The sequence below is a fragment of the Cololabis saira genome, chromosome 23 (genome assembly GCF_033807715.1).
Source record: "Cololabis saira isolate AMF1-May2022 chromosome 23, fColSai1.1, whole genome shotgun sequence".
Classification (NCBI taxonomy): Eukaryota; Metazoa; Chordata; class Actinopteri; order Beloniformes; family Belonidae; genus Cololabis; species Cololabis saira.
In genome coordinates, this window is record NC_084609.1 from 4,525,834 (window position 1) to 4,546,220 (window position 20,387).

General features: G+C 39.8%; 1 protein-coding gene across 1 annotated transcript in view; it reads left to right on the plus strand.

Annotated features, from left to right (window-relative positions):
* Positions 1-20,387, plus strand: part of LOC133424561 (collagen alpha-1(VII) chain-like) — a 153,072-nt gene that overhangs the window by 39,913 nt on the left and 92,772 nt on the right. Inside the window, exons 16-33 of the mRNA XM_061715236.1 lie at positions 1,759-1,896; positions 2,171-2,317; positions 3,938-4,057; positions 4,419-4,565; positions 9,087-9,359; positions 11,143-11,282; positions 11,676-11,799; positions 12,012-12,155; positions 14,342-14,529; positions 16,617-16,697; positions 16,775-16,792; positions 16,871-16,897; positions 16,986-17,051; positions 17,356-17,436; positions 17,520-17,546; positions 18,987-19,031; positions 19,152-19,226; positions 19,307-19,402. Coding sequence (XP_061571220.1) covers positions 1,759-1,896; positions 2,171-2,317; positions 3,938-4,057; positions 4,419-4,565; positions 9,087-9,359; positions 11,143-11,282; positions 11,676-11,799; positions 12,012-12,155; positions 14,342-14,529; positions 16,617-16,697; positions 16,775-16,792; positions 16,871-16,897; positions 16,986-17,051; positions 17,356-17,436; positions 17,520-17,546; positions 18,987-19,031; positions 19,152-19,226; positions 19,307-19,402 — 1,937 coding nt within the window. The remainder of the gene's footprint in view (positions 1-1,758; positions 1,897-2,170; positions 2,318-3,937; positions 4,058-4,418; positions 4,566-9,086; positions 9,360-11,142; positions 11,283-11,675; positions 11,800-12,011; positions 12,156-14,341; positions 14,530-16,616; positions 16,698-16,774; positions 16,793-16,870; positions 16,898-16,985; positions 17,052-17,355; positions 17,437-17,519; positions 17,547-18,986; positions 19,032-19,151; positions 19,227-19,306; positions 19,403-20,387) is intronic.

The following is a 20,387-nucleotide window of genomic DNA, read 5'->3' on the forward strand; positions in this document are numbered from 1 at the left end:
GTGGACGCTCCGTGGTGTCCTAGTTTGACTGACGCGTCGTGTACTTTAGCCTCCCTGTTTTAACCACAGCTGCTGTCACTTGGACTACGTGTCACTGCGTCCAAGTTAGCGGGGTTGCTATCATTTTTATCCCTGTCACTGTCAGAGTGTATACGTGTAACACCAAAGATCCAAGAGTGAAATGATAGGGTATGTGAACCCCGTTGGATTTTACAGATGATCTTCCAGTTTTTATGCATCGTGGCTTGTAGCACCCTATAATGTAATAATTTCCTGAAAATGTAATAACGCCTGAAAATGTAATAAAATGTGCACTTAACTCAATCGAAAATGTAATAAAACCCAATCATGTAATAACTTCACCAATAATGTAATAAATTATCCTGCCTGATATTGTAATAACATTTTTACCGATAATGTAATACCTTATTATATTATTGGGAATTTATTACATGGTACTCAAAGTCTGTAATTTAACCCAATAGTCATTAAGTTGTTTCAAATCCAGCGTATATAACATTCTTAGATACTTAAAACACAAAATGTAGAACTCTGGACTGAAAATGAACATACTGTATATATTACATTATTTGTCAAGTATTACATTATCAGTTTTGGGAAAAAAAAGACCCACCTAAAAATGTAATAAATTCCCAATAATGTAATAAGGTATTACATTATCGGTAAAAATGACATCATTTAAAAAACAAAAAAATAGGAAAAAAGAGAAAAAAAGATGAAAAAAGAGGAAGAAAGAGGAAAAAAGAGGAAAAATTCTGGAAAAAATAGGAAAAAAAGAGAAAAAAAAGAGGAAAAATAGGAAAAAAGATAAAAAAATAGGAAAAAAATAGGAAAAAAAGAGAAAAAAAGATGGAAAAAAGAGGTAGAAAGGGGAAAAAAGAGAAAAAAATAGGAAAAAAGAGAAAAAAAGAGGAAAAATACAGGAAAAAAAGAGGAAAAATTCGGAAAAAATAGGAAAAAAAGAGAAAAAAAAGAGGAAAAATAGGAAAAAAGAGAAAAAAAGAGGAAAAAAAGAGAAAAAAATAGGAAAAAAGAGAAAAAATACAGGAAAAAAAGAGAAAAAAAGAGGAAAAATAGAGGAAAAAAAGAGGGGAAAAAAAGAGGGAAAAAAAGAGAAAAAAAAGATGGAAAAAAGAGGAAGAAAGGGGAAAAAAGAGAAAAAAATAGGAAAAAAGAGAAAAAAAGAGGAAAAATACAGGAAAAAAAGAGGAAAAATTCTGGAAAAAATAGGAAAAAAAGAGAAAAAAAAGAGGAAAAATAGGAAAAAAGAGAAAAAAAGAGGAAAAAAAGAGAAAAAAATAGGAAAAAATAGAAAAAAAGAGGAAAAATGCAGGAAAAAAGAGAAAAAAAGAGCAAAAATAGAGGAAAAAAATAGGAAAAAAATAGGGAAAAAAGATGGAAAAAAGAGGAAGAAAGGGGAAAAAAATAGGAAAAAAGAGAAAAATACAGGAAAAAAATAGGAAAAATTCTGGAAAAAAGAGAAAAAAAGAGGAAAAAAAGAGAAAAAAGAGAAAAAAATAGGAAGAAATAGAAAAAAAAGAGGAAAAATACAGGAAAAAATAGAAAAAAAGAGGAAAAATAGAGGAAAAAAGGAGGACAAAAATAGGGAAAAAAAGAGGAAAAAAAATTTAAAAAAAAGAGGATTATAGGGTGCTACATGGCTTGAATAAAGTTGAGTACGAATTTAAATGTGAATTCAATCACCTGGCAGTGTTTTTATTATTTTCTTCCTCTCAGCTGCGGTCTCGGACTCTGGGCCGATCCAGGCCGTGAGTGGGGTGAAAGTCGTGGACGTCGGGGTAAACTCCTTCACCCTGTCCTGGAAGAAAACACCAGGGGTTTCTGGGTACAAAATCTCCTGGGTGCCCTTCCTTGGTAAGCGCAGATACATCCTTGCACAAATTAATAAACGCTTCATTTCTTCTTACATCACACTTGTTGTTCTTCATTTGTCGCCGTGGGATTTTTAGCAAATATCTAAGTGATATTTGTTTTCCCAATTTAAACAGCTTGCTGCTTCCATTTTTAACATAATGAAAACAACATTCCTAATTTTCCCTTCTGTGGCTCATTGCTTTTGTGTTTCGGCTGTTTAACTCATCTTTACTCTGCTTTGTTTCTTTATCTCTTTAAATATTCCCCGCTCCAGGAGGTAACGAGAAGTCCCAGGTGGTGTCTGCGTCTTCCACCTCCTTCACCATCCTCCAGCTGCAGCAGAGCTCGGCTTATAAAATCCAGGTTTCCCCCATCGTGGGCAGCAGAGAGGGCGGCCCGGTCCTGGTCACCGCTCGCACCCGTGAGTCTGTTTCACACACATATTCAATTCAATTCAATTCAATTTTATTTGTATAATACAACAGATGTTGTCTCTAGACGCTTTCGAGAGACCCACAACATAAACCCCGGAGCAATTATTACATAAACAATGGCAGGTAAAAAAACCTTAAGTCAAACAGTGGCAAGAAAAACTCCCCTTTAGGAGGAAGAAACCTGGACCAGGACATGGGGGGTCGGGGACGTCAGCAGCACACAACAGACATAAACACAGGCAGGTGGAAGCAGCAACGGGATGACCAGAGGGGGGTGGGCGGCACAGGCCAGCAGCTCCTGAAGCTCCGGCCTGCAAACATGCACAAAAGAGAAAAAAGGGGGACCGGCACAAGAAACTACAGGAACGATGGACAAAATGATAGCTATGAGATACTTATAATAAATAAAAATGGAAATGGAGAAGAGAGGAAGGGAAAAGGAGAGGAGAAGAAGGGTGAGAGGCATCGCCCAGCGGATCATGTCGGTGCCCCCCTGCAGCATAGGCCTATAGCAGCATATCTACCACCAAGCTATGTTTGAGACTAACTATTATAGTCTTGTTCTATAGCTGCAACTATGACTACTGACTCTAACACACTAGAGTTTACACTAACTAGAGATTTACCAACACCAGCTAGAGGTTTACTAAACACTAACTATAGGCTTTACTAAACAGAAAGGTTTTAAGTTTAGTTTTAAAGGTGGAGGTGGTGTCAGCCTCCTTAACCCAGATTGGAAGTTGGTTCCATAGTAATGGTGCCTGATAGCAGAACGCCCGCCCTCCAAATCTACATTTGTATACTCTAGGAACTACGAGTAAACCTGCACTCTGAGAACGGAAAGCTCTGCCAGGAACATAAGGCACTATCAGGTCTTGCAAATAATGCAGAGCTAAGCCGTTTTGGGCTTTATATGCAAGTAATAAAATTTTCAATTAGATTCTGAATTTTACGGGTAACCAATGGAGCGACGCTAACCCTGGAGAGACGTGGTCTCTCCTGCTGATTCATGTCAGCACTCGTGCTGCTGCATTTTGGATCAGCTGGAGCCTATTCAGCAAATTACTTGGACATCCTGCTAATAACACATTACAGTAATCCAGTCTAGAAGATACAAACGCATGAACTAGTTTTTTTAGAGTTACACAGCCGGGGAGGAATCCTTGATCCTCCTGAATCCAGGATTCAATGGTCACCTGGACTCTCTGCAACAGCACCCCTGCAGAGAGTTTATGCATCCCGGGAGAACCTGAATCCTCTGTAGTTAAAACACAACCTCTAGTTTATATATGAAGATCAAATTATTATCAGAATAAACTGTTTTCAGTTTTAGAAGTTTCCGTCCTTCAACATTCTTCAAGGTTTGGTGAATATGTCAAACACAGTCCTTGACTTAATTTGACCTGGTTTCTCTCCTGATGTTGCAACACTTGCGTCTGTGTGTGTGTGTGTGTGTGTGTGTGTGTGTGTGTGTGTGTGTGTGTGTGTGTGTGTGTGTGTGTGTGTGTGTGTGTGTGTGTGTGTGTGTGTGTGTGTGTGTGTGTGTGTGTGTGTGTGTGTGTGTGTCTGTGTGTGTGTCTGTGTGTGTGTGTGTGTGTGTGATTCAGTGGATCTGCCAAAAGTGGAGGGATTTATTGCTCTGAACACGACCGACAGCAGCACCGTCCTGAACTGGACACGCGTGGCCGGCGTCTCTGGATACTTCCTCTCCTGGAGACACATCTCAGGTTTGTGGCGCAGCAGAACTGGGCTTTATTACTTTATTAGGTACACCTCCACCTACACCTTCATTAGGGCTTTCATTAATCAACCTCTTGTAGTTTTATGCATATTTGGGTTTAACATGTATTTAAATAAAGTTGTGTAATCTTCAAAGATGATATTCAATGTTCAAATATACTGTCACATGAGTACTTTTTGTTGAAAAGGGAAATATGAAGATCTCACAACATATTAATGCATGAACTATCTCTGTGTAAATCCTAGTGAGCCAGTGCTTCACACAGAATAATCTTCTCACAATTAGGTTACCCGGTAATCATTTTGTGTAAAGATCTCTCACTCTTCATGGTTCTGTGTCTCGTTCAGTGCTGGATACAAAGACGGAGACCCTGAGTCCTTCCTTCTCCTCCTTTAAGATCGGAGACCTCCTGTACGGCAGGACGTACATCTTCACCATCCGACCTCTGTACGGAGAGGTGGAGGGGCCTATAAGCACCATCTATGAGAAAATATGTAAGAACTCATTTAAATGCTGTCATATAAATCCTGAACCTTGAGTGATGGCAACACATGCAAACATCTAAAATGTACTTTTAACTGAAACACATACAGTACATCGGTCATATGGGGCTAAATATTCTTCCTTGATGCAAACTCATGTTTATATACAGCTTCTTTAACTATCTAACTAAGAAAATTAGCAGAAGACGGGGCTAATTTGCACCAATTTTGTTCAAGGACTCAAAACTGAGTCCGATGACACCACCCATGAGTCTTTATGTCAAACCATTCAAAAGTTATGGACCAATCAGATGAAGGGTGGGCGCGGTTTTTGGCATCTAGCGTCGCCACGGTAACACTTTTGACTGAGAAAAGTAATGTGCGTCATCGCAGGATGGAGACGCACATTTTGATGTATAACACACCTGGGTGCACGTTACGGTTCGGGCTGAATTAACTGCCGAAGGAATGGCATAAATTGCGCCAAAATTACACGATTAATTCAAAATGGCCGACTTCCTGTTCGGTTTAGTTCATGGCGCCAAGAGACTTTTCTTTAAGTTGCGACATGATACAGGTGTGTACCGATTTTCATGCATGTACGTCAAACCGTATCGTGGGGCTTGAGGCACAAAGTTTTCTAGGGGGCGCTGTTGAGCCATTAGGCCACGCCCATTAATGCAAACCATTAAATACCAAATTTTTCGCCAGGCCTGGCTTGAAAATAGGAACTATCACATATCGACCAATCAGAAGAAGGGGCGGGGCTAATTCAGGCCAATTATGGTCAAGGACTCAAATCCGAGTCCGATCACACCACTGTAATTGCAAAACCGCCTGCCGAACACAACGGTGCAGTTGCAGAGCATATGGACTACCATGCATGCCTGCTTGTAGGCCATGTCAAGTTGAAAACTGTGAGAATCTACAGAATCAACCTTTATGGGAGGAGGGGTGTGACGACGAACTGTGAAAGGAAAAAACAAAACAAAAATAAAAAAAACATACAAGATAAACAAGAAACAACTGCAGCAAACTTAAAAACATAAAAACAATGAAAAAAAAAGATAAAAATACAAAAAAAAAACAACTATAGGGGTTAGTGGTACTGAGCCTTCACGTGACGACCCTGTTTTGACTAATTTCACAGTACCACACTGTAGTAGTCAATGGATTTTTTAGACTACAGGTATAAAGAAAGCTCCTGAATACAGGATTAGAAATAGAAGTGAAACTGGAAATTGTACATTTAATATTTAATCATAACCAATTTCATAACCGTTTTATTAAATGTTAAATGTGCATGGCTAATAATGTCACTATAATTTAAATATTCTAATTAGATGCTTTTATCAAAAAACATGGGGTTTGGCACCAAAAATGCTTGCCTCTGTTAAAGAATAAGGAGCAAAGGTTATTTTATGCGAATTGGCGCATATTCAATGAGATACGCCTAATTTGCATAGTTACACATACAATTTCAAAAAACTTCCAATGCAATTTTTTTTTGTCTTCATGTAGGTAATTAACTGGGGAAGTTTCATGATGATATCTGTTTGTTAAAAATTTTACCCTATTCACCTGGGATTTCTTGGCCACCTTGGTCGCCATCTTGAAAAATACACCTTTCTGGTGGTCAGATTTTGGTAGACTTTTAGGATGTCATTAAGTACACCTAGTACTACAATAATCCACTGAAAAACCTTTTGTTAGAATTTTTTTGGGGTCAAGTCATAAATGCAGCCGACTAATAGGGCCTTTGCACTGTCACTACTCGGGCCCTAACTAGTGTTCCTCCTCACCACCACTGATTCTTGGGAGAAAAGCACGTCACAGCTGAGTTTCTGCTTTTCTGCTTTTCTGCTTTTCTGATTCTGATTCTGATTCTGATTCTGATTAACCCGCCCACCAAGATGATCGTACGTTCAAAATCGAACTCTGGGTCTCAGATTTGACCTTTGTTTCATGAATCAGTGTTCATGAAAGAGTCAGAATCAGTGAGGAAGTCTGATAAGAGAACACATTCAGCTTAGATACCTTATAGGGTGTTTTTGGTACTTGGGGAAGGGTTGCTTTTTCCTTAACCCTTGTGCTGTCTTCGGGTCAAGGAAGGAGGAAGAGAGGAAGGAAGGAAGAAGGAAAGAAGGAAGGAAGGAAGGAAGGAAGGAAGGAAGGAAGGAAGGAAGGAAGGAAGGAAGGAAGGAAGGAAGGAAGGAAGGAAGGAAGGAAGGAAGGAAGGAAGGAAGGAAGGAAGGGAGGGAGGGAGGGAGGGAGGGAGGGAGGGAGGGAGGGAGGGAGAACAGAGGAAGGGAAAAAAGAAGGAAGGAAGCAAGGAAGGAAGGAAGCAAGGAAGAAAGAAGGAAGGAAGGAAGGAAGGAAGGAAGGAAGGAAGGAAGAAAACAAGGAAAGAAGGAAGGGAGGGAGAACAGAGGAAGGGAAAAAGGAAGGAAGGAAGGAAGGAAGGAAGGAAGGAAGGAAGGAAGGAAGGAAGAAAAGAGGAAGGGAAAAAAGAAGGAAGGAAGGAGGGGAGGAAGGAAGGAAGGAAGGAAGGAAGGAAGGAAGGAAGGAAGGAAGGAACAGAGAAAACAAGGAAAGAAGGAAGGGAGAAAACAAGGAAAGAAGGAAGGGAGGGAGAAAAGAGGAAGGAAGGAAGGAAGGAAGGAAAGAGGAAGGGAAACAAGAAGGAAGGAAGGAAGGAAGGAAGGAAGGAAGGAAAAAAGAAGGAAGGAAGGAAGGAAGAAATAATGAAAAGAAGGAAGGAAGGAAGGAAGGAAGGAAGGAAGGAAGGAAGAAAACAAGGAAAGAAGGAAGGGAGGGAGAACAGAGGAAGGGAAAAAAGAAGCAAGGAAGGAAGGAAGGAAGAAAAGAGGAAGGGAAAAAAGAAGGAAGGAAGGAGGGGAGGAAGGAAGGAAGGAACGGAGAAAACAAGGAAAGAAGGAAGGGAGAAAACAAGGAAAGAAGGAAGGGAGAAAACAAGGAAAGAAGGAAGGAAGGAAGGAAGGAAAGAGGAAGGGAAACAAGAAGGAAGGAAGGAAGGAAGGAAGGAAAGAGGAAGGGAAACAAGAAGGAAGGAGGGAAGGAAGGGAGGAAGGAAGGAAGGGAGGAAGGAAGGAAGGAAGGAGGGAAGGAAGGGAGAAAACAAGGAAAGAAGGAAAGAAGAAGGGAAGGAAGGAAGGAAGCAAGGAAGGAAGGAAGGAAGGAAGGAAGGAAGGAGGGAAGGAAGGGAGAAAACAAGGAAAGAAGGAAAGAAGAAGGGAAGGAAGGAAGGAAGCAAGGAAGGAAGGAAGGAAGGAAGGAAGGAAGGAAAAAGGGAAGGAAGGGAGAAAACAAGGAAAGAAGGAAAGAAGAAGGGAAGGAAGGGAGGGAGGGAGGAAGGAAGGAAGGAAAGAGGAAGGGAAACAAGAAGGAAGGAAGGAAGGACGGAAGGAAGGAAGGAAATAGGAAGGGAGAAAAGAAGGAAGGAAGGAAGGAACGGAGAAAACAAGGAAAGAAGGAAGGGAGAAAACAAGGAAGGAAGGAAGGAAGGAAAGAGGAAGGGAAACAAGAAGGAAGGAAGGAAGGAAGGAAAGAGGAAGGGAAACAAGAAGGAAGGAAGGAAGGAAGGAAGGGAGGAAGGAAGGAAGGAAGGAAGGAGGGAAGGAAGGGAGAAAACAAGGAAAGGAAAGAAGAAGGGAAGGAAGGAAGCAAGGAAGGAAGGAAGGAAGGAAGGAAGGAAGGAAGGAAGGAAGGAAGGAAGGAGGGAAGGAAGGGAGAAAACAAGGAAAGAAGGAAAGAAGAAGGGAAGGAAGGAAGGAAGCAAGGAAGGAAGGAAGGAAGGAAGGAAGGAAGGAAGGAAGGAAAAAGGGAAGGAAGGGAGAAAACAAGGAAAGAAGGAAAGAAGAAGGGAAGGAAGGGAGGGAGGGAGGGAGGGAGGAAGGAAGGAAGGAAGGAAGGAAGGAAAGAGGAAGGGAAACAAGAAGGAAGGAAGGAAGGACGGAAGGAAGGAAGGAAATAGGAAGGGAGAAAAGAAGGAAGGAAGGAAGGAAGGGAGAAAACAAGGAAAGAAAGGAAGGAGGGAGGGAGGGAGGGAGGGAGGGAGGGAGGGAGGGAGAATTAGGTCATTTTGACCCAAAGACAGTACAGGGTTAAAGGAGGTTTTAAGCTCCATCAACTTCCTAAATCAGATCCTGGTTTGATGCAGGACACCAGTCAGCCACTGTTTGGCCTGTTATATGAAAACTTACGAACCTTTGAGTAGATTGTTTACATGAAACACCAGTTTGAAGTAAGGTAGGAACAACTTCACGCTGAGGAAAAGGCCTTAGCAATTACAGAATGAAAAGCTGGTTCTGAATCCATGAAAGTGCAATTAAACTCAGAGATGAAAACAGCAGAAGTTTATTTTCCCGTGTGTGTGTGTGTATCTGCATAATTCAGTGTGGATTCAGCCCTCAGATGTGTAGCTGCTGCAGTGACTCCTCTTCACCCCATAAACCCCAGGAGTTATTTATTTATTTCCCTATAAATCAGTTATGTTATGGTTCTGTGCATCAGTGCAGGGAGATGATCCTGTTAAAGCGGGCCAGCCTGTGCAAACCACCGCGGCTCCAAACTCCATCCGTATCACGACCGGCTCCCAGTCTGCCTCCGACGGCGATGCTGTCGTCACTCGATCCGCCACAGAGGCCACCGGGCATCCAACCGCTCCGTCAACCGCTAAACCCTTCACCGCTAAGACTCCGAGAGTCACTGAAGCCAAAGCAGCTGCAGACGCGTCCCTAAAGTTCACCCCGGTGAGGAGCACAAAGACAACCGCTCCACAGCCAGGTATTTGGGACATGATGGACTCTGAATGTGCATATTTAGATAAATACCATATTTTCTGGACTATAAGCCGCTACTTTTTTCATAGGTTTTGAACCGTGCAGCTTATACAAAGGTGTGGATTTTTCTTCCACCATGGGCGCTCTAACCGGAATTAGAATCAAAACTAAGACAAAATAAATGCAAAGAAGAATACGCTACTTCTTCTTTAGCAGATAGAAGTAGGTAGAAGCAGATGGTACAAACATGTACATCATTTAAAAAAACGAAAAAAATAGGAAAAAAGAGAAAAAAAGAGGAAGAAATAGGAAAAAAGAGAAAAGAAGATTAAAAAAGAGAGAAAAAGAGAAAAAAGAGGAAGAAAGAGGAAAAATATAGGAAAAAAGAGAGAAAAAAAGAGGAAAAAAAGATAAAAAGAGGAAAAATATAAGAAAAAAATAGGAAAAAAGAAAAAAATGTTCTGTACATGTAGTAAATATCTAATCTAACAACATAAACATCTGCGTCTTGCATATCTTTTTTTTAAATAGAGCAGATGCGGCTTGTATGCAGGTGCGGCTTATAGTCCAGAAAATACAATGTGTATATATATACCGTATTTTCTGGACTATAAGCCGCTACTTTTTTCATAAGTTTTGAACCATGCAGCTTATACAAAGGTGCGGCTATTGTGTGGATTTTTCTTCCACTGCTCGGGGCGCTCTAACCGGAATTAGAATCAAAACTAAGACAAAATAAATGCAAAGAAGCATCAATACTTTTTCTTTAGCAGATGGAAGTAGGTAGAAGCAGATTTCAAATATAGATAAATAAATACCGGTTATTTTCTCTTGGTTCTGTCCCGATTTAATCAGCAAAGTTGCTGCCGTGTTAAAAGACACTGTTAGGAAAGATCTATTTAGGTACATACATGTACATCATTTAAAAAACAGAAAAAAATAGGAAAAAGAGGAAAAAAAATAGGAAAAATAAGAAAAAAGAGAAAGAAAGAGGAAAAAAGAGGAGGGAAAAGAGGAAAAAAAGAGAGAAAAAAAGAGGAAAAAAGAGAAAAAATAGGAAAAAAGATTTTAAAAAAGATGGAAAAAACAAGAAGAGGAAAAAAAACGAAATAAGAGGAAAAAAAGAGAAAAAAATATAGGAAAAAAAGAGAAAAAAATAGGAAAAAATAGGAAAAAGATTTGAAAAAAATAGGCAAAAAGAGAAAAAAAAAGAGGAAAAAAGAGGGGGAAAAAGAGGAAAAAAGAGAAAAATAGGAAAAAAAGAGAAAAAAATAGGAAAAAAGAGGAAAAAGATTGGAAAAAAAGAGAAAAAATAGGAAAAAAGAGAAAAAAAAGATGAAAATAAAGAGGAAGAAATAGGAAAAAAAGAGGAAAAAAAGAGGAAAAATAGGAAAAAAAGAGGAAAAAAAGAGAAAAAAATAGGAAAAAAGATGGAAAAAAAGAGAAAAAAAGATGGAAAAAAGAGGAAAAAAGAGGCAAAAAATGTTCTGTACATGTAGTAAATATCTAATCTAACAACATAAACATCTGCATCTTGCATATCTTTTTTTTAAAATAGAGCGGATGCGGCTTGTATGCAGGTGCGCCTTATAGTCCAGAAAATACGGTGTATATGTACATATATATATATATATATATATATATATATATATATATATATATATATATATATATATATATATATATATATATATATATTTTATTTTTTTTTTTATTTATTTTTTCTTGGGTCAAATGCTGTTTTAAATATCTATAATCAACACCGTTTGCTTATCTTTCTGCTTCAGTGTGTGGGAAGCTGAAAGCCGACGTGGTGTTCCTGGTGGACGAGTCCTCGAGCATCGGCGTCAACAACTTCATCAAGATAAAAGACTTCATCTTCCGCGTGACCACGTACTTCCCCGTCATCGGTCCACGAGGCACACAGGTCGGTTCCTCCTCTTCTCTTGGCTCCATGTCGTGCTGAAGATTTACCTTCAGGCGTAAACTTTCACAGTCTGGCTCGCAAAGTTTGTCGGCAGCAACTCAAGCTGATCTTAATTGCAGTTTTGCCCACAAGGTGAGTCTTCTGTGAAGGATGGGGTCATTAGCCGGAACATAATGTGTTTCTTTTCACCAAATGGGCAGATTCAGACTCAAACACTGGCAGAAGGCTCGCTACCATTTGGCTCATGGTTTGTTAGGTAGGGAATGACAGGAAAGAGAGGAGGAGAGCATAGTTATTGTATCTATACTTCTCTCATAATCTTGCGCTCTGGAGGCTTAAATTAGATCAGAAAGTCGATGTGTTGATTCATGACCATGTGCAATCTCCCTTCAGGTGGCCGTGGTTCATTACAGCGACGAGCCTCGCATTGAGTTCCGTCTAAGTGACTACAAGGACAGAAACTCGGTGCTCAGGGCCGTCCGGGGGCTGCGTTACGGAGGAGGCAACACCAGGACAGGTCAGTCTCTCTCTCCGTCCACCACCTGTCACCTGATGAAGCTCATTCCTGTAAAAACTCCAGCAGCTGCCTGATCGCAGACCGTCCCCCTGTCCGGTGACCAGACAGATGCACCGTTTAACCGCTGACGTAGTTACTGGTATCATGTGGGACGGTGTCAGATTCACGTCTTTTCTAAGTTTGTTTCTCTGCTCCTGAAATGTCTGACCTAGGAAAAGGCATCAGCTACGTTCTGCAAGAGCTGTTCCAGGAGTCTTTGGGGATGAGGCAGGACGTGGCCCACGTCCTGGTTCTGATCACAGACGGCCGGGCCCAGGATGACGTGACGCCGCCGTCCAGAGTCGCACACGCTTTGGGTTGGTGCTCATGACTATTATACTATGAATTGATACCATCGATCATAACATACTGCTAAACAAATTGACCCACTATGGGATAAGAGGCACAGCTCTTAATGGTTACCTTTCACAGAGACAACAATATGTTCACATCCGTGACAACAAATCTCAATATAGACACATCAAATATGGGGTTCCTCAGGGTTCTATTTTAGGGCCCTTACTCTTTATTATTTATACAAATGATCTGGTCAACTTCTCTAAGGTCTTCCAAAAAATCATTTTTGCTGATGATACAAACATTTTAATATCACATAAAAACATTCATGAACTCCAAGACCTCCTTAATACTGAGCTCTCTAAAGTGGACATTTGGTTTAAAGGTATTGTGACATCATTTTTAACATGCTTTTAACACTATTAAAAGTCTTGGCCAACATCCCTCAAATGTGTCTAAAAGAGTGTAACAAGAAAAACTTCACTCTAGTACTCTTTTCCTGGCTTTTTATTACAGTGTTTTTTTGCCCCGTGAAAAATGCTTCCTTTCCCCCCTTTCCTGTCAATCATTGCTCCGCTCCTCCTCCAAACCTCCTCCTCCTCCAGCCATACGCTCACAGCGGCGTCGGAGAGTTAAGCCGGGAGCGACAGGCGAAGCATGCACGGAAAAGCAGCACGGCGAACCACAGCAAACAATCATAAAAATAAAGGCATGCAAGCAGCACTGTCCCCTTATCTTAAGTCCAGTCAGTGGCCGCGGGTCTTCTTAGCAGTTTTCCTCCGGTGATTAGAACAAAAGACGCTCTAAACAGCTCCGTGTTAAGCCTCATTTATGGTTCCGCGTTAAATCGACGCAGAGCCTACGCCGTAGGGTTCAGCGTACGGTGGGCGTCGCCGCGTAACCTTACGCCGTAGGCTCTGCGTCGGTGTAACGCGGAACCATAAATCAGCCTTTATGGTGCGCTGGAGAGGAGAGGAGGCAGGGAGCTGGGTGGAGGGGGCGGTGATTTAGCGGATCGTTACGTAACGATCCGCCACCAAACCACATGCGCCGTTTTTGCACAGTTATGCGGAAAATCCCAGAAAGCACACAATACATTGAATGTTAAAAGTTTGTTGTTTTTTGGGTGTAATTGATGTCAAGACACCCAACAAAACACAAAAAATCAAGAAAAATGTGTTTTTCATGTCACAATCCCTTTAAAGTAAATAAACTCTCTCTTAATATTAAGAAAAGAAAATTATATATTATTTTGTTTCAATAAAAAATGAATAAATATGGAAAATTTGGGCTTTCAGATCGTGATAAATGATGAAGAAATAAAGAGAGTAAACTCTACAAAGTTCCTTGGGGTCCTCATTGATGACTGTCTAAATTTTAAATGTCATATAGATCACCTTGTGGAAAAACTATCTAAATATGTCTGTCCGTTTTTCAAACCGAGACTCCTGCTTCCACGCTCTGCCCTTCTCACTCTTTATAAAACCTTGTTTGAACCTCATTTAAATTACTGCAATATTATTTGGTGTAATACTTACCCCAGTCATCTAAAAAAATTAGAAATTTTACAGAAAAAAATGATCTGTGCCATCTCTTGGACTGAATTTAACTCACCTACTCGACATCTGTTTGCCCACTATGGTATTCTTCGCCTTAAAGAATATAATTACTTCCATAATGCTTGTACAATATATCAGGGGGTCTCAGGTTTGAATCCCAGACTAACTCAACTCATCCTAATCTCCGTTGGTCCCCTGCACACCCACAATACTAGACATAAACACCTTATTATAGTGATAAAATGTAAACTTGTGGGAACAAGTATTGAGTGTTGTGTGTCGGGGACCACAGATTTGGAACGAGTTGAATGATGAGCCTTAAAAAGTCACAGTCCATCTCCATATTCAAACGCCAGTTAAAGAAACAATTGTTCAGCTCAGAAAAACCTGCCAGTGGGACAAGATTTATCTTCTCATTACAAGCAAAAAAATCTTGTTCCACTGGCAGATTTTTCTACTTATTTCAAGTAAAAATTTACTTGAAACTAAACTAAAAAAACTAAAAATTAGACATTTTAACTAGAAATAAGACAAATATTCCTGGTAAGATTTTGAGTTTGTGCAGTGTAGGAGCCCAGAACATGTGGTACTTATTGCACTATTCACGGTAAGTGTTACATGCATGTTTTGAATCCGTATCTCTACAGGGGTCAGCATCCTGGCTGTCGGGGTTTCTAACGCAGACATCGAGGAGCTGAATAAAATTGCATCTCCCACCAGCTACAAAAACATCTTCTACTCCCCGACCTTCGACGGCTTCCCCTCCGTAGAGAGAGAATTTATCAACAGCCTCTGCGGTGAGGAACTTCTCTCCGAGTTCACTCTGCAGGACGAGGTGACTAGGAACACTTCCTACACTCACTTTATAATCATGCATCTGTAATCGTTGTTTCTGAGGTGATTAATGTGCCCCAAAAGTCACCAAATTTTGCACGCAAGCCAGGCCTGACAAAAAATTAGATATTTAATGGTTTGCATTAATGGGCGTGGCATAATGGCTCAACAGCGCCCCCTAGAAAACTTTGTGCCTCAAGCCCCACAATACGGTTTGATGTACATGCACGAAAATCGGTACACACCTGTATCATGTCGCAACTTAAAGAAAAGTCTCTTGGCGCCATGGCCGAAACCAAACAGGAAGTCGGCCATTTTGAATTAATCATGTAATTTTGGTGCAATTTAAGCCATTTCTTCCGCTGCTTCTTCGCCCGAACCGTAACGTGCACCCAGGTGTGTTATACATCAAAATGTGCGTCTCCATCCTGCGACGATAGGCATTACTTTTCTCAGTCAAAAGCGTTACCGTGGCGACGATAGATGCCAAAAAGCGCGCCCACCCTTCATCTGATTAGTCCATATCTGATAGTTCCTACTTTCTGTCATAACTTTTGAATGGTTTGACATAGAGACTCGTGGGTGGTGTCATCAGACTCGGTTTTGACTCCTTGACCTTCATGGGCATGAATTAGCCCCGCTCCTTCTTCTGATTGGTCAATATTTGATAGTTCCTACTTTCTGCCATAACTTTTGAATGGTTTGACATAGAGAGTCGTGGGTGGTGTCATCCTCTAAATTTCCAGCCCTGAAGAATCTACATGAAGTCATACAAGCTTCCACTGCAGCCTGAACGTGCACAAGGGTGCGAGGGCCCGTTCATGGCTGCTTGTAGCTTTATTTATTTATTTTATTTGTGCACACGGCTTTTACTGAATGATACATGCTCTTGCTTTTCAAATCCACACACCATAGCGCTCTATGGGCCTGATTTACTAAAGGTTTGCATGTGTAAAAACGTGTGCAAACTTGACATCACCCGCAAACTAATGTGCAAGCTGATCTACTAACAGCGTGCAAAGAGGACTGCGCCTCTCAAATGAGCAAAATTAGCACACGCTGTTCATTTAGTACTTTTGCCCTGATGAATAATCAATATGGGGCGTACCCGCCAGAAATCACTAAATACTGGGAGGGGAAAATGCAGATATGTCCATTTACCACGCGCAATGAGATTTACCAAGCCTGAAAGTTTTTGCGGGGATTGTGATTGCGTCTGTATTTAATACGTTCGAAAGGAAGGTGCTAATCTGCCCAGCATTACGCACCGATGGCTGCTGTTATTGTGGTGTTGTGCCGTATTCAGCACCCCTGCCGTGAAAAGCACCCCCTCATACACACTCACACAAACACATACTTAGGAGTTTATATTATATATATTTACAAATATTATGGAAGACAACACAGTAAGCAGGCTATTAATGAATGACATCAATAACCATTTACCCCATTTTTGTTATCTGTGACTGTGATTGTGGGAAAGTATGACTATTGTGGAATCCATGAGCGCATTTAAACATGAATCATTAACACAAAACTGGACGCTAAACAGAACGTGACACGGAATGAGAATATCATTTTTGTCATTGTGTGTACGTTGTCATTTGTAGTAAATTAAACATGAGCATTTAGTCCTTTTTGACATTTACTCGTGAATAAGAGATCTGTGGGTAATATATGTCGACGAGGGGGTGCTTTTCACGGCAGGGGTGCTGAATACGGCACAACAATTTGCCTCTTCCACTAATATCTCTAACTCCAACTCGTCAAATTTCATTTTGCGCTTGCGACTATATCCTGCTTTCCATCCACTCTCCATGGCGCAAAGACACGCAACACCTCATTTAAATACTGCGGTTTGCACCTGTTATCAATTGCGCATGCAATCTTAGTTGATCACCCGCAAAACACACACAACAACAGCACGCGCAAACTTTTTCAGTGCACACGCAATTTAGTACTCTTTATTTAGGATCTTAGTAAATCAGGCCCTATGTGGCTTCATTAGAAAGCCTCCTCTGCTGTTTCAGTCCACGTTAGGTTAGTTGGACAACTCATAATGTGTTTTTTTTCTCCTTTTCTGTCCAGAGTGCTCAGTTAGACACTCCAACTGAAGACCCGGAGGAGCAGGAAAAGCCTCAGGGTCCCTGCTCCTCCCAGTGTGTAAAGGTTAGTACAGAAACACTTGAACTGTTCCGTATTATACTGATAAGCAGCTATTAATCTTGTTAATCATATTTCTGCAGGGACAGAAAGGAGAAAGGGTGAGTTCACTGACACGTCCCAACAGATTGTTGCATTCATGTAAACCCGGATTATTTAGTTTCCATAATGTGTTTCAGGGGGATGATTCAGGTCTTGGAGGGCTGGTAGGGTTGTTTTTATTTCCTTATTAACTTAAAAGATCTGTCAATGAATAATTTAGTTCATAAACAATATTATTGTGTATTTCTGAAGAGATTCAGGCAAAGCCCCGGACGTTATGATCCTTTCACGTCCTCCAAAGGAGAGAAAGGAGAGAAGGTAAGGACCATGTATTTATTCTTCCCATAACGTTGTTACTGATAACAGTTAAAAAAAACAACTAAAAACAGAAAAAAACTCCCATCTGTTCTCGTTTCAGCTTCACTTCATGCATTTTACTTTGATGTGATGTGCCACAATAACAACATTTGCATAAAAAGAAGTAAAAAAAAAACATTGCTTTAGATGTTTCAATCCGTCCGTGCGAACGTGACACAAATATTTTTAAAAAGTATTGAATATGAAAGGAGAAATGAGCCGTCCAGCATCTGTTTCCAGATTAACAGTGAAGTCTTTCTGTCAGGGACCGACTGGAACAGATGGTATCCCTGGGTTGCCAGGGCGACCGGGAAGAACTGGACCCCCGGGTTCAGCCGGACAACGGGTAACTGAACTCAAAAATGACAAAAACTTCACACGGACCTTATCCGATTCTGCAAATTACATTGAGTGTTTTATTCTCCTCAGGGCCCTGCAGGCGTCCCGGGTGACATGGTGAGATCAAAACGGCAAATACACGACAGTTATCGTGGATTAATGTAACCTGGGTTCTTTATCACATCTTTGTCCTCAATATGCAAATGCAGAAAATAAAAGTCACGCGGGGAAATAAATGAAAAAAAGATTATCAAAGCTCAATGAAGGCGTCCAACACGTTATCCGTCTACAATAACAGCACTCCACTTAGAAATGACAGTCTGGAGTTGGAGTAGAACTTGAAGAATTTCCCTCCAGGTTAATCATGCATTCATCAGCAAGGTTGGAATGTTACTCCGAGTTTTCACAAGAGTGGAAATGATGTGATTTATACGCTGGAGCCAAAAGAGATTTAGACTCTTTGAACCTCCATCATGAAAATGAAGGAAATGAAGGAATGTATTTTGGAAAGTGGACACTTTAGACTTCTGAAGTTACCTAGTAAGGTACTTTATATTGTATTTTCTATTGATTTGTGTGAGAAAAAAGAGGGTAATGAAAGTTTTGAGGAATTAAGACAGACATTCAAAACAAGAGGAAAAATCAGAGCCTATTTGAACAGGTTATTGGTAAAAGAGCACAAACAGACACAGTAAAACAATGCCTGAAAATACAGAATATATAGTATATGGGTCAATGACGAATAAGGATTTTCAACAGGTCAATTTTAAAATAATAAAAAAAAGAATATCTATTGCAGTATTTCAAACATTAAGAATGTTGGGTACACATAAATTCATATAAAATTTTTAAATTAAGTGAGTTTTTTGTCAAGATGAATTGGCACTAGCCTTAAAAAAAGTCATGTGGTGCAACCATGATCCATATTAAAATAAATTAATTTCCTTTTTTTTTTTACAAGTTTTCAGTATTATACAGAAATGGTTGTTTTTTTAATGGTCGCACACGTGATATTTCATCAAATGGACATCAGTTAAACTTTGTTTGTATATTATGATGGAAATATAAATACAAATGTGTTGCAATCTTACACACTACAGGACACTTGGGAAATCCTGCCAGATAGGGCAGAAGATTGATTTAAAAACATTGATTGATTGAGTGATTTCAAAAAAAGTTTTCAAAACAAGAGTCATGGTCGGACGGTGGAACCACATGACATTTTGACGCTTAAAACGACAACAAAATCCCAAATAACTAGTATTTTTTGTAAAATTCAAGTTAGTCCATATGTGGGACAGTTAGTTCTTATATCTGGTATTTTTTTATCCATTTAAACCTTTTTTGAATTGAAAAAAAATCAGTTTTTCAGAAGATATAGGCGTCACGTCCTTGACCCATATATATATAAATATTATGTACGAGTTCAGCAGGAACTGGAGGCGGAAAGAGAAAACCTTACGGGAACTTTATGGATGCAGTTGCATTGTATTACCTTGATCCTATTATAGTCCAAGACTGTTTCTGTTTGTGTTTTATCTGTTCTTTTCATCGCAGGGTCAACCTGGACAGACTGGCTCTAAGGGGCAGAGGGGGGAACGGGTAAGTCTAATCCTGGACCAGGCTGAACCCACGACACCGTTTCTGGCTTAAGCACCACCACAAAACCCTGAAGACACTTCCAGTCGCGTATAAACCCTTTACTTTTCGTTTCCACCTAAGGGGGATCCTGGATATGTTATAGCCGGCACCGATTCAAACTTTCTACCCGGGCGAAAAGGAGAGCCCGGATCTTCTGTAAGTCTTTCAAAAAAAAAAAAAAACAGAACTGTTGGAGTTTTTCAAAAATTGTCTTAACATAATTCACCACATTTCAGGGCCCCCAGGGACCACCTGGAGTGCCGGGTATCAACGGAGCTCCGGGTCTGCCGGGCCCGTCAGGACCGCCGGGCACACCGGGACTATCTGTCAAGGTATAAGATACAATTCATCAGAAACGTAGCACAAAGTCTGTAAAATCTCACTGCTATCACTTTTTATAGGGTATTACACGATAATATTTCATACCTCACAGGATATTGTGACGTATCTACGGAAGAGTATTAGGGCCAGGCAGGAGAAAAATAAAAATAATATTTTAGAGGAGGAAGATTATTTTTTCATTATGCACTTCGAGAAAAAAGTCGAAATGTCGAGAAAAAAGTCGAAATGTTGAGAATAATGTTGAAATACAATTTCGAGAATAAAGTCAAAATTTCGAGAAAAAAGTCGAAATATTGATAAAAAAGTCGAAATGTCAAGAATAATGTTGAAGTACAATTTCGAGAAAAAAGTCGAAATATTGATAAAAAAGTCGAAATGTCAAGAATAATGTTGAAGTACAATTTCGAGAAAAAAGTCAAAATTTCGAGAAAAAAGTCGAAATATTGATAAAAAAGTCGAAATGTCGAGAATAATGTTGAAGTACAATTTCAAGAAAAAAGTCAATTTCTAGAAAAAAGTCGAAATGTCGAGATTAATGTTGAAATACAATTTCGAGAAAAAAGTCGAAATGTTGAGAAAAAAGTCGAAATGTCGAGATTAATGTTGAAATACAATTTTGAGAATAAAGTCAAAATTTCGAGAAAAAAGTCGAAATATTGATAAAAAAGTCGAAATGTCGAGAATAATGTTGAAGTACAATTTCAAGAAAAAAGTCAATTTCTAGAAAAAAGTCGAAATGTTAAGAAAAAAGTCGAAATGTCGAGATTAATGTTGAAATACAATTTTGAGAATAAAGTCCAAATTTTGAGAAAAAAGTCGAAATATTGATAAAAAAGTCGAAATGTCGAGAATAATGTTGAAGTACAATTTCAAGAAAAAAGTCAAAATTTCTAGAAAAAAGTCGAAATGTCGAGAAAAAAGTCGAAATGTCGAGATTAATGTTGAAATACAATTTCGAGAAAAAAGTCAAAATTT